General features: G+C 31.9%; 1 protein-coding gene across 3 annotated transcripts in view; it reads left to right on the top strand.

Annotated features, from left to right (window-relative positions):
* LOC139502568 (serine-rich adhesin for platelets-like) overlaps positions 1–15,500 on the top strand; it is an 87,934-nt gene that overhangs the window by 58,251 nt on the left and 14,183 nt on the right. For all 3 annotated transcript variants that reach the window (XM_071292072.1, XM_071292070.1, XM_071292069.1), the window contains one exon: positions 4,512–4,792. In XM_071292072.1, the coding sequence (XP_071148173.1) occupies positions 4,512–4,792 (281 nt within the window). The remainder of the gene's footprint in view (positions 1–4,511; positions 4,793–15,500) is intronic.

Here is a 15,500-nt window from a genome sequence, read left to right as displayed (position 1 = left end):
AAAAATCTGTTGTTGCCTTCCTACTGCTACCTTCTTCAGTTATGTAAAATTTGGTCCCAAAATTAAGAGCAATATTCATTTCTTCTTACTAGTAGATATTCAGGGGGTTAGGGTTGGGGTTTGGGATTTTGCCATTTGATTAGGGACTTTTCTTTTGAATTTTAGATATTTTTATTATTTACTTTCTTCAAAATCTCAGTAATAAAAAACAAAACAGTTGATGTTCAAATAACTTTAATACCCCCTACATCTCAATTCTTCTTTCATGTACAAGCAAATAGAGAAAAGACCAAAGATTTTGTTCTTTATTAACAAACCAACATCCTGATTGTAAATCGTGTTGGTATAATTCTCAAGCAAATCTAGACATCAAACGATTAAAACTTAGAGTTACTAGATCCAGATAATATTATCAGTGTAATCAAACAGAACCCCTCTTTTGTATGCAATAGACTCACTAAAATTTTGGTTTAAGGAATGCTTTGATATTTATGTCATAAATTTATTAGCTAAAAATATTTTATCTGAAGATAAAGGAAAAATATTAGCTGACTTGTTTGTTCAAATGTTTGTTTCTTTACAAAATTATATAACCCATTGTTTGTAAAGGTGCAAGTAAGTCCATTTACATCTTCAGTGTATGATTATACAGTGAAACCTGTTTAAATCGAACCTCTTCAGGACTTAAGATTTTGTTCGGTTTTGGCCGATATTCGGTTTTATAAGTTTCACAACGCACATGATTTGATATGACGGTGCTACGAATATGTTTGGTTTATACAGGTTTTCAGTTAAATACAGGATTCGGTTTAGTCAGGTTTCACTGTACAAACAAACAGAATATAATAACTAGTATAAATACAATGTGCCATTATTGTATATAAATACTGTAGAGCCATTTATTTTTTTGGTGTGGTACAAGGGCTGTATATCTAGTCATGGTCATTAAAAATGCCCAACATTGTATGGTTAAAATTTTGTGGTTTTGTCTCTGAAATAATCAATTTGATAGTGCTTGTTCAAAAATGACTAACAATTGTATACGAAGAGTTGGCTTCAAAAATTAGGGTCAGTCAGGATTGCAGAAACGCATTTTATATTTTTCCAAGCCTCAAGTTCCCTTTGGCATGTTTCCTGTGTCTTTTGAAGAGAATATATAACTTAGGATTTTCACAATGGTATCAAATACTATAAATGGTGCAATGTTAACAGGTGTTAATTTTTATTGATTTATCATTATACAAGGAAGGTACATGTATGAAATATATTCTGCATAACATCTGTCATAATTTGACAAAATAGATTACAGTAATCCATAACAATCCCTTTTATCTCATGATTAAAATCAATATATGTATTGTGCAATGTTGATTTTTTATTTTTTTTATTGCAAAATGGATTTATATCATTGGACATTTAAAATGTCATTGATTGTACTCGTGGACCTCCCTCTGTAGAACAATGTATAAAACGGTGTCAAGATTTAGGACTAGAAGTTTTGACTTTTTTAGTTGTTTTATCATTTGAGAATTCATAAATATGTATGTTTCAAATGGCAAAGTAAAAATATGTTATATGATAAGTAAAGATTTAGAAAAATGGAATTCATGATTGATTTGTGATCTGATCTGATCTGAGTTTAAAGAAATATATAAGTTACAAATAGAAAATGCAAAAAAAAAATATGAAATTTGTAAAGATTAAGAAGAATGGAATTTATGATTAAATTGTGATCTTTGAAAAATTATTATTTATTAATAATTAAGTTACAATTAAATAGCATGTGAAAGGAAATTTTGTACTTCATTTGGACATTGAGGACTGAACTACTGTGGATTCATTTAATTTTCTTGGAATCAGGAAGAATTGTATCTCAGTTCAATCAGGTATTTGATTGATGGTTTTGTAAAAGTCTGCATACAAGTCTTTAGAAAATGTTTACCTGTACTCAGTTGAACATTTAGAAAATATTAAAACTATAAAACTTGTAAAGATTTAGAAAAATAGATGTCATGATTGAATAGTGATTTCATCATCTGAGAATTTATAAAATTGTACATGACAAATAGAAAAAGTAAGTAAAAATTTGACATCTGGGATCATGGTATCCTCAATAACTAACAATTCACCAGCAGTGGTATCGACTTTAAGTTAGTAAATCAGAAGTAAAAATGTGCCATTTCTGCAGGGCTTCATGCACATTTCTGGATTAACCAAGTTCACATGAAACGCCTATAGTGAAATGTTAAGTGGGACAGCTAGGCATATAAATATGCAGTTAAGTTAAATTTAGTCTAGTTGAGTCCAGTGTAGAGGTAAATATAAAGATTTCGATTGAGTGAAGTATGAAAAAAAAACAAAAAAAAATGAAAATTCAAATTTTTATCATTTCACCTACTGCACCGTGTAGAACGCCACTTGCGGGGTGTCGGCTATGTTTGACATGGGGTGGCAATTTTGAAGCGACGAAAAAGTAACAAGGTAAGTTCAAGCATCAAAATTTCTTATTTCTAGAACTTTCAGTACCATATAATGTATTGCACGGAAGGAACCGCAACATAATCTATTTCCTGAAAGCAGAAGCAGTCGTTTTCAGTGCTCAGTTTTCTCAAACACCTCGCCCTAGTTTTCCGTGTTGCAGATTTTGAGGCTTTATATGCAAATTTCGGTATAAAAAACTACTTTACACAGTCATCCCCCGTATCATTTATATAGAATTGTATTCCTCTCATTGACTTATACCAAATACCAGTTTCTTAGTTAAAATTAATTGATTTTAAAACTGTTATTCATCAAAATATAAAGTGTCGCTCGGGGTGTCAGATTTTGTGTCGCAAGGGGTAGACTAGCTTGTCATGAAAACATTTTCTTATAAATCGGTCTCTATCTGATACTTTTAATTCAAACACACCTACACAAATATGAACATAAATGTAACAGAAATTCAACCTAGAAAAACACAGGATACATCAAATTCTTCAAATGTTATTCAATTCCGGTTCGTTTAGAGATATGTATATAGTCAGAGTAGACCTTCAAAGTAGATATGATATGATAGATGTGTAACAGAAAACGGATAGTTCTAGCTGGGCGATTACGACCGAAATAACTGTCTTGAATCATTTTTTCTTGTAAACCTGTTTCGTTGTATATTTGTGTACAAGTCGTTGTTTTCTCATTGACAATTGTAGTATCATCGTCTTCAGGATTACTTGAAGTTGTGTTGTCATTCGCTGAAAAAGATGCCGGTGAGTGTTTCATTGGAGAGATTGTTCTAATTCTTTTAGGAGTAATGGATTTTTGCGGCGTGCACGAGTGCTTTTTAGATGAACCTGGTGATGAACTATGATGCATTTTGGCTGGTGGAGGCTTCGGGCATATCTTATACTGAGGATTATTTTGTGATGTTTTGGTTTATTGAGTCATAGCCTTGACCTTTTTTTACCATGATATTGACTGAAAAGGAAAAGAAATCGTTTACCAGCTTGAAAACTAAATATTTTAAGCCATTTTCTTTACTATGAATGAAATCAAAAGCACATGTTTTATAAGACCAAAAACAGGCAAAATGAAAAACCCTTATTTTGTCATGGTAAAGTAGATGTGAATGAAATCAAAAGCATATCTTTTATAAGACCAATAACAGGCAAAATGAAAAATCCTTGTTTTGTCATGGTAAAGTAGATGTGTTTGAAATGAAATGTATCATATGAAGACTAATTTACAAGCAAATATGTATTTTTTTATGACAAGCCTCTACCCCTTGCGACGCAAAATCTGACACCCGAGCGACACTTTATATTTTGATGAATAACAGTTTTAAAACAAATTAATTTTAACTAAGAAACTGGTATTTGGTATAAGTCAATGAGAGGAATACAATTCTATATAAATGATACGGGGGGTGACTGTGTAAAGTAGTTTTTTATACCGAAATTTGCATATAAAGCCTCAAAATCTGCAACACGGAAAACTGGGGCGAGGTGTTTGAGAAAACTGAGCACTGAAAACGACTGCTTCTGCTTTCAGGAAATAGATTATGTTGCGGTTCCTTCCGTGCAATACATTATATGGTACTGAGAGTTCTAGAAATAAGAAATTTTAATGCTTGAACTTACTTTGTTACTTTTTCGTCGCTTCAAAATTGCCACCCCATGTCAAACATAGCCGACACCCCGCATGTGGCGTTCTACACGGTGTACTGTGGATTCACTATTATTCATTGAAAATGTAATTTTTATGGATTTTGTTGATACATATGAGTTAGGAATTCATTTAGGCTTGTATGGAGACTTTGGCGTACCACAAAATTAAATATCAACTAAAATACTATATATTCTCATTCCTTGAAAATTGGTACACAAAAAAATAAGTGATGAATCTACATAAAGGAAAATCATAATTTCCATTGTTCCACTTACTTCGGAAAAAATTAATGAATCCACAATACCGAAAAAATTATAATTTTCATTGTTCCACTTCTCTAACATGAATCTCTTCTTCTTTTTCAGTGTTGATATGCTATTAAATGAAAGATCTAATGATCCAGAAGAAATCTTGACAAATCTTGGTTTTGGAGAGGGTGAAGAGGGAAACAATCCTAACGTAAGAATTCCAGGACGATTCAAAGCTGACCAATCAGGAGCAGAGGGTGTGTCAATCACAGAATTTCTTGGTGACAATCCTGAACTCTCTCAATTACTCCAGGCAATCTCTGATCAACAAGAAGGTGGAGGAGAAAATCTTGAACTTCATACAAAAGATATGGATGCCATGATGGCTGCTGGTCAGGGTAAGTTATCCCCCCTTTATTACCTCACATTCCAAGCTCTCTGTCTACTGTTTGATTCAGTACCATTACATTATATTGATTTTAAAAGACTTGCAGAGCTGTTGGAATATACAGAGCATAATTTGGAAAAGTCAAAATTTGTGTTTAGTTCTTTGTTGACAAAATTGGAAAGTTCATCACCTAAAGAAAAGAAGATGGACGAAGATACTGATAAAACAAGAACTTTTAAAAAGAATTTTAAATTTTTGAAAAAATCAGAACCTGAGACATTTGTGAAAGAGGTGACAGGCATACCAGACGTCTTGGTTGAATCAAACAGAGTAACTTCTCCAACAGAAGAGATCAAAGTACAAATGGAAGGGTCCAGTTCACGGTTACAAAGACCAAATACAGAAGACAGCAAAGTACAAATAAAAGGGTCCATTTCATTACAAAGACCAAATACAGAAGACAGCAAAGTACCAATAAAAGGGTCCAGTTTTCTTCAAAGACCAAATACACTACAGATCAGCACAGAACCTCAGATGATAGAACTCGCTTCTTTTCGAAGTCTGTCATCTGAAGAAACACCTTCACCAACTATTTTTAGAAAATGTAAACTTTCTTCTAATGAGAGTCTGGTTTGAAATTTATTATAGTTATTCTTGCCATTTCTTTTGTAGTTCTAGTGTATGAATTTTTAAAATATATAATTAGGGCCCCGCCTTTAGGCGGGTCGCCCTACTAAAGACAGGGCCCTATAGTGATCAGTCTGTCCGTCCGTCCGTCTGTCCGAAAGTTGATCAATAAGATTTTATTAACCGATAATTATTGTTATCATGATTTGAAGTTTATTTAAATTGTTCAAGAGGATTAATTAGGGCCCCGCCTTTAGGCGGGTCACCCTATAGTGATCAGTCTGTCTGTCCGTCCGTCCGTAACACTTTAACTTTGTGTCCGCTCCATATCTAGAGAACCATTATGATTTCATACTTTATACTTTACATGTTTATTAACCACCACCAGAGGGTGTGTCATGATGTATGTACAACTTCCTAGGTCAAAGGTCAAGGTCATAAACTTTGGTTTCAGTTGACAACCCCATGTCCTATGGTAAAGATCGTGTCTGCTCTATATCTTGAGAACCGTTATCATTTCAAAGTTTATACTTGACATGTATATAAACCAACACCAAAGGGTGTGTCATAATTTATGTGCAACTTTCTAGGTCAAAATCTTTGGTTTCAGTTGACAACCCCATGTCCTATGGTAAAGATCGTGTCCGCTCTATATCTTGAGAACCGTTATCATTTCAATGCACATTATTCACAGCGGGGCCCACAGAGATGGCTCCCATCTCAATGATATCTAGTTTTTAATGTAACTCCTGATATATTTTTCATGGAGAGATTCAAATTGGATTTTCATGGATTTTTTATTTCGTGGTTTGGACAAAGTGTGTTTATATACTAGCTTACCTATATATAGAAAATGTGTACTTTGTTAAACATTGAAATTTGTATTTCTTCTACAGTCAATAATACCCACGAAATAAGTGGAAGACTAATGAATTAACTGTATCTAATTCTTGCCAACTATATTCTGTTTGATCTAATGATGAAAGAACATTTGCAATTTTTGTAAGGGAGATAATTGTTGTAGAAACAAACTTTTTGATTTAAAAAATATGGTTGTGTTTTGATGTTCCACACAAGTATTTAAGAATCGCTTATGTCAAATATTGTTTGATCTAATGGCCAATGCAACAGTCCAAATGATTTTGTATCAATTAAAAAATGTTTAATGAGTCATTTTGTTTTACCCAGTAAGGAATATTTTTTATTTTTGTTACCTCACTATTCTCATTCAGTCAAAAGTTTATGGGGTAATATTTTACAATACTCATTCAGTCAAAAGTTTATGGGGTAATATTTTACAATACTCATTCAGTCCAAAGTTTATGGGGTAATATTTTACAATACTCATTCGGTCAAAAGTTTTTGGGTAATATTTTACAATACTCAATGGGGTAATATTTTACAATACTCACTGGGGTAATATTTTACAATACTCATTCAGTCAAAAGTTTATGGGGTAATATTTTACAATACTCATTCAGTCAAAAGTTTATGGGGTAATATTTTACAATACTCATTCAGTCAAATTTTTATGTGGTAATATTTTACAATACTCGTTCAGTCAAAAGTTTCTAGAGTAATATTTTACAAAACTCACTGGGGTAATATTTTTACAATACTCAATTATCAACCGATGCCATCGAATCTTTAATATCAGGTTGTGTACTGTTATAGACAAATGTGTTATATTTTTTAAGGAAAAAGTATCATGTATATTTTATAAATGTTGTGTTCATAACCATTATGTGTTCGTAGTTACATTTCATGTTTTATATTGCAACCGTGTTATTTGCACAGTCAAATTCCATTGAGCATGTACACATTTGTGAAATCATTAACCAATCAACTCATGTTTTATGCCGCAACCATGTTATTTGTGCGGTAAAATTGCATTGATCATGTAAACATTTGTGAAATATAGTCACTAAATGTATAATGCTTTGTTTGTTTGTAACTTTTTTTTTTTATTTTGAATTTGCCATAGATAAGTTAAGTTAAACCAGAATTTTAAAATTACTTGGAAAGTCGAAAATGAATGTATGACAGGGAATTTCTAAGTGTGTAATTTCCTTAGCAAAATAATTAAATCGAAATTCATTCAAAAATTTTATCAAGCACTCTCTTAATATTGGATTTATGAGATTTAAACATCAATAAATTACTGTCACCTTAATTTACAATTGAGAAACATTGAAATATCTTCTATAATACTGTGTATTCATAATTATTCGTTGGATACCAATTTTCGTGGATTTCTTTGGTACAGGAAAACCTGATGAATTTAAATGTTCAACAAATTGCAAATTTTTTATATGATTAAATGCAGACTTTCGGAAAACCACAAAATCAAACATCCTTGAAAATGCAAGTTTTCCTCAATCCTGAAAAATTGGTAGTAGTACATACATTTTGTATCTACATCTTATAGACTGTCAAAATTAGTTTTACAGACTCATATTTGTGTCTGGTATTTCAAGAACTTATTTAGGTTGATACTTGTGTCTCGTCATCTTTCTACGTATGTTGTGCTTGCTCTACACCTTAACACGGGGCGTTACCATTGTAAAAAAATGTTTTGAGATAAGAAATCTGCACGACCTTGTTATACAGACGTTTAGCATACCACTAAAGGTACATTTACAACTAACGTGACCTGCCATGATACAAGGTTTTCGTGAGATAAAAGAGGTCTGCATGATCGTGAAAAATAAATGTTTTGAATACCAATAAATGTACTTAAATGAAATTTTAATTTATGGACCAAGTCGGTGACTTTTCTATGCTTATAATTCATATAAGGGTCTCATTGAAAGATAATTTTATGGAAGGCCATATATTTATTGGCAATTTGATAAAGGCATGTCAGCCTTTTAAATACAATAGAACTGTTATAAAACAGATAACAAAATTACTGTAAATTCATTTTTTTGGGGGTACCAATATCTTTGTATTCTTGAATTCTGCTTACACATCTATAGGAAGTTTTTTGCTTTTTAACCGGATTTTTGTGACAAAAATGTCGGTTATTGATTTGGGGATGTACGGCGGGCGGGCGGGCGGGCGGGCGGGCGGGCGGCAATCAAATGTTGTCCGTGCATTAACTCATGAACCGTTCAACCAAAGCTTTTAAAATTTTAATATGTTATTCCTGACAACTATACGAAGGTCAAGTTCAATAATGGCGATTTTGACTTTTACCGTTCAGGAGTTATGGTTCTTGAAAGATTGAAAAATGGAGTTGTCCGTGCATTTACCCATGAACTGTTCTACCAAAGCTTCCCAAATTTTAATATGTTGTTACTAATGAAAGAATGGAGGTCAAGTTCAATAATGATGAATTTGACTTTTACCGTTCAGGAGTTATGGTTCTTGAAAGATTGAAAAATGGAGTTTCCAGTCGTGTCCGTGCATTTATGCATTAACTGTTCTACCAAAGCTTCCGAAATTTTAATATGCTGTTACTGATGACAAAATGGAGGTCAAGTTCAATAATGACGATTTTGACTTTTACCGTTCAGGAGTTATGGTTCTTGAAAGATTGAAAAATGGTTTTTCCCGTCGTGTCCGTGCATTTTCTCATGAACCATTCAACCAAAGCTTTTGAAATTTTAATATGTTGTTACTGATGACAAAATAGAGGTCAAGTTCAATAATGACGATTTTGACTTTTACCGTTCAGGAGTTATGGTTCTTGAAAGATCGTAAAATGGTGTTTCCATTCAGGTTGTTGCATTAACTCATGAACCATTCAATCTAAGCTTTTCAAATTTTAATATGTTGATACTGATGACAAAATGGAGGTCAAATTTGATATTGACGATTTTCACTTTCACCATTCATCAGTAATGGTTCTTGTGATATTGCCAGGACACAAATAAATGTTAATAAATCCGGTTTGCTGTCGTTGTGACAGCCTCTTGTTGAATATTTTTCAGTTATTCCATCAAAATAAAATCTAAAGAGGGAAGGGATAGGGGCTTTGTGGTCAAATGGTCTATTAGTATTTCATTTATAGTGATCACTGGCCTATCAATCCTGAAGTTGTGACTTCAAACCCTGCTCTTGGGAAGGTGTGTTTGACTGATTCTTATCTACTATTAACCCTTTCCTCAATGGAAATATTTTTTTTGCATACTTGATTTGCATAGGATTTTTCAATAAAATTCTGAAAAATATGCTTTCAGGTATAAAAATGCATTGCCAAAAATATTTTTTTCATCAAATAAATTTAAGTCAGATATTCTTGTGAATATCCTTTTCATATTGGATACAACTTTGATTAAGTCTGATGCAGACAATTTGTAGTCATAGAGTTTCAACTGAGGTACTACACAGGCGTCGAAAGGCGTCATTATGGAGTAAAGGGGGTGGAGTCAAAAGGTGTCATTATGGAGGAAAGGGTTGCAAGTTTTCTGGTCAAAGATCACTGTTATTCCATCCATAGATACTCCTGCTTCCTCCAGCAATAAAATAAAGTAACCATGATATAGACCAAAGGGGGTTAAACACGAACAATTGTTCCAATTTCAAAGTTAACAAACATTTCAATATATTTCACAAATATTTTACCCATACAGCTACAGTGGGTATGCAACGGTAGCATTATGTGTAAACCTTGATCGTCTTTCTGTCTTTCCTTACGTCTGTCCAATTGTCCTTCGATAGAAAACATGCAAAAAGTTATTTACATCAATGTTTAAGTCCTCTAAGTTTTTTTCTCCCAAATTTATCAAGTAGACAATTGTTTTAAAATAGCATGTAAATGGTACATTTTTGTTTTCATTTGTCCATCCCATTGTCCTAAGATAGAAAATAAGAAGAATGTTATTTATAAGTCCTACATGTTTTTTTCTTCCGATTTATCAGGTAGACATAAATGTTTTAAAAACAGGGTGTAAATTGACATGTATTTTTCTCTTAAATGTATCAAGTAGGCAGACATAACGTTGTAATTAATCGTTTTAATCAAATTAAGTATTTGAATCATTGAAAGGTGTGTGCTTAAAGGTAAAAGTGGGTCATTACCGAAAAATGACTAATTTAACATGACTTGTATAACGTTTATTGGACATGACTTATATGTAATGTAAACACATTTCTTGCTGAGGTCAATGAACTGTAGTATTTTTGGTCCCTATTTAAAGAAAAGACAATGAAATGGCTAATAGTGTATGCTGATTTCTGTTTGGGCTCTTGAATCAGCTTGGAAAACAGAATTAAAAACGGAATGTTGTCTCCTATATTTAAGCAATTAAGCCTTTCTCTGAAATATGGAATAACCCATCTTGGTTGAGCTCCAACCAATGATTTATTAGCTTTTGTGTATTTGTACACTTTTGGTTAAACTTTATTTTATTAAGCAAAATAATTTAAATAGCCTGGCTAAACTTCTATAAGAATAAGGAGAAGTTGCAATATTGTGAATTAGATAACTCTCCACCAGAGAGCATTCGTAAATTGTCTGACCTGAAAACACGAAAGCCGAATATTTCATTTCCTGTTTGCATGTGAATTCTGTAAATTATATTAATAAACAACAATGTGCTTATTTATCATTAATTACTTTGAGGAACTTGAGGTAAATATTTGTCAAAATTTGTCGTGTCATTACATCTGAATATAGCGTAATGTCGTAATATACAGTCTCGTCTGTCTATCAATTCATCAAAATATTGAATATTTAATGGTTGTAGGCCGTGCCAAGAATTCAGATATTTTAAAACTTAAAATTTTTGAAATTTATACATTCTTTGGAACTTAAAATATGGAATTTAAATTTTTAATACGAGATGAATTTGCACTTTTAATATTGCACTTTAAAATCAATTGCCTTTAATCCCCTGGTTGACGTTTTTGATGCAACACCTTGCAAGTCGTGAGAGAATTTAAAGATTAAATACTGTATTTAACTTTTCTCAAAACTTAGGGAATTAAATTTAAAATTAAAATTAAGTCTGCAAACCCTAAAATTGATTGTTTTTTTGCTATTTTCTGCGAACCTCAGTGGGCAAGTGGTCTTAGTCTTATTTATGATATTAGGCTGTCAATGTGAATTTGAAGCCCTCTCATTGTAGACGCATTCAACTGGTATCCTTATTGACAATTTGACATGGCATAAACACAAGGAACTTGAAGACCTGCGCAAAATGAAGTTGGTTGGAAAAACTAAGGTTATTGTCGCCCTTCCTGATAGTCTTTTTTACATGTCAATTTGAGGAAACTGTTCCGTTAAATATTAATTACCAGTATGCACATCAAATAGTTCAACTGTAGAGGGATTTATAACATGTTAAACAAGGCAGACAAATAAAACGATTCTTTCGGCTTTAGTAATAAATTTGTTCCAGTTTCCTGTTTTCGGGACTTTGAGGTCGTTTCAGTTCACTTTTTACCCTTGTTAACAATTTAAGTATGTGCTAGACATCAAATTCCTTATCGCCTAGAGTTATTGCCCTTGGACTTGTACTTCATTTATTATTTTGTTTGGCCTATGGAAAGATACATATATTAACCCCTGTAGAACATGTCACATAAACAGTTCTGTAAAGAATTCATTGCTAATTGATGTCTGTTTGGAGTTTAGTGATAAAAAAAAAAAGCAGACATTTAGTAAATCATATTTTTGTTAAAAACGGTTCCTCAAAGAAAAAGTCGCCAAAATGGGTGGTGGATTTGAATTAAATTTTACATGTGAGTAGAACATATTGTTTTTAATCATCTGTCATTTTTATGTATTTTGTCAACATGTGTTGTCATTTTGATTGCATATTTTAAAGTTTTACATGACTACGTAAATGAAGAGATTTTTGCCTGATATGGATTTGGTATATTTTACATTTGCTCGCATCAATCATAATATAGGGTTATTGCATGAATATTGGGGAATATTGTCCCGAGTAGAATTGTATATTGCACGAGCTTGCGAGTGCAATATATGTTCTACCGGGGACAATATTCCCAATATTCATGCAATAACCCTTTTATTGTATAGCAATATAATATTTGAAAGTAAAAATTGTTTAAACTGAGATTTTGTAGTTGATGACGTCATGAATTTTGATGATTTATTGCACTAGTGCAATATTATAATTTATTGCACGCTAACTTTTGGTTACTTTCTGTGGGAAATATTATATTGCTATGCCATAAATTTGATTATTGCAGGTTCTGTTAACAATATTTTATCATTAAACGAAATTTCATCATAGGCAATATAAAATTCACATAATAAGAAACTGGTTTCAGAAACATGCAACTTAAGTGCTATTGTTAATACATCTCCTAGAAGGTTTGCTTTTTTGAAATTTGAGTTGCGGTCTGTGACTCTCTAGATACCATTGTTATTATAATCCAAAAGTGATTTTTTGAAGAAAGAAAACATTTTTAAAAGATCCTTTAAAAGGAAAGTTCAAAGTTTCTTTCATGTTGTCTAAAAATATAAAAGAAATTCTGCAACTGCGATCTCATGTGATACAGTATTTTTGTTTAGCTGAATCTAAGAATTGACAAAGGAGTGGTCCGGTAAGGACCGATTTTGGCCTCAAATTTCAGGTTCATCTGTCGAAAGATTTTGACCACTTTTTAAACACTTAAGTGTCTATTTTATTTGAATTAATTAGTTTATGTGATATATTTTAACAGATTTCGTCATTAAAAACGATCCGATTCAATCTCAAATATGAAAAATCTACCTAATTGGCCGAACAATGTCACTTTTCAGATGGTTTTTGGTAAAATTGAAAGTGGCCGCATCCGTGTTCATCCTCAACCTTTATATATGTTATGTATTATCATAAAATACAACTTACATTTCAATATTAAGGATGAACACGAATGCGGCCACTTTTTTTTACACGAAAACCATCTAAAATTTAACTAAAATGCTAGAATTATGAGGATTTCAGTAATTTAGCATGACTTAATGGTGCTAGTACCGGATATATGTGCATTGTATTGTCAAAAACAGCCCATATTTATGTAGCAGAAGCATTCTACTGTCCAATAAATAACTAAAGGTTTACATTTTAACAATTTTGTAAAACTGCTATAATTTTGGGCCAAAAAGGGGTCTTACTGAACCTACTCCTTTAGATGTCCTTATTGAGTTTGAAAATGATTTTCACTTGGAATGTATCTCATTTAAAATGTATATCACCTCAAATGTATCTCACTTGAAATGTTATACACATGAAATGTATCTCACCTAAAATGTTTTTTGAAATTGAATATCTTACTTGATGCATGCAGCAGTCAAAACTATCTATATTTATGCATTTTGCTTGTTATGAGTTTAAGAAAAGAGACTTTCTGTATTTAGTATTGTTATTGCTTTAAAATTTGTTATTATGTTTACAGATATTATTTATATTGTTAATAAAAAGTTGATTAAATGAAAATAAAGATGTCAAATTTCAAGAGCCTTTTAATTTGTATACCTAACTGTCATACAGGTATACACACCAATTTTATATCCTATAGTTGTAAACAAATAACATTAATTTGATAAATAAAGAAGTTTTTGCCAAGAACAATATGAGGAAGACTCACAAAAATCAGCAATAAACACAAGGATCTTCATTTTAAATCATCAAAAAATTAAAATTTGAAAAATTAAAATTAAAGCTAAAATTGATTTAATGACAGAGGATTTGGTATTCTTGCCAGTTAGATGAATAATCTACCAGAAATCAAAGGACATGGATGCAAGTAGCTATAAGTTACTATTTAACAGGCTTTAGCAATGAGCAAAACTTATACCATTTAGTCAGCTTTAAAAGTCCCTGACAGGAAAAATGAGAAACATTTCAAAGGAGAAAAACAGTGGCTTGATTTGTTTACCAAAAAAATACATGTATGACAGATAGCAAAATACAATGACCACTTTAAAATTCTTAAACCCCTTGACAAAGGAATGACTTAACATCCTTTGGGAGGGTGAACTTATCCTTTTCAAAGGAAATTACTAATACGCAGAGATAAATTTTGTATTTCAATTGAAGATTTTGGAGCACACCTGTAGCTAGGGAAGTTTTTCTCAAGATTTACAATAGCACATATTATCTGGAACTCCAACATTGATTATCAACATGAAAACAAAATATTTTACAAAAATGGGAGGTAACTCTAGGTATAACATCTATAATACTAAAATTACGAGGTCCAATTTGTCAGCCGTCATCACGTAAAAACGACGAATCAAAGAATTCAACTTTATATATAACTAATATAGTACAAAGGTGTAGATTAAAAATTACACCACTCCAGGCCCTTTTGTTTTCCACGTAATTGATATTGCCAATAATTAAGAAGTTCCGGGTCGAGACCGATACCAATAGTATATTCACCTGTTACCAATTACCTTATCTGTACGTTCTGCAACTGACAGGCGCACCACCAAACGGTGTATTCAGGATTAATATGCTATATAGTCTGAGTATATAGTATTACACGGGTCATAATCACAGGGTCGACACTACATAATTGTCAAATTGTTACCTATTGTAGTATTTTAATCAGTTAGACTTTCTAAGATAACAATACGAATACTAAAAATCTGGACTAAAATAAGGCGTATAGGTACAGTTTTCAATTTGTTAGTGGGCATGACGTAAAACAGCGAATCAAAGAATTCAATATTTATAACTAATATAGGACAATACTATTGATTAAAAAATACTCCATTCCAGTACCTTTTGTTTTCCAAATAATTAATATTATCAATAATTGATAAGTTCCAGTTCGACGGGTTCAAACAGAAAGATTTGAAAGCAGAGAAAACTGTGTATCTTATAATCAGCATGACTTTATCAGATGACAATACTTATACTAAAATAAGGCTTGCGCATAGTTATATACTTTAATTCAGTCACGGACCCGCGATATACGGGTGTGTTCTAGTGTGATATAAAAATGTCTACAATCAGCAGCATTGAACAAATAATTCCTAAAGAAAAGTGTCAAATTTGACAGGTTTGATCAAGTTATAGCATGTAATTTCAGGTGTAAATTAAAGCCTTATTTACAATTAACTTGCAATTTTAGTATATTTAACCATGTATTATTTTTGATTGATTTAATTTGTTTGTAGCAAA

The sequence above is a fragment of the Mytilus edulis genome, chromosome 14, assembly GCF_963676685.1.
Source record: "Mytilus edulis chromosome 14, xbMytEdul2.2, whole genome shotgun sequence".
Classification (NCBI taxonomy): Eukaryota; Metazoa; Mollusca; class Bivalvia; order Mytilida; family Mytilidae; genus Mytilus; species Mytilus edulis.
This window is presented reverse-complemented; position numbering and strand designations above follow the sequence as displayed.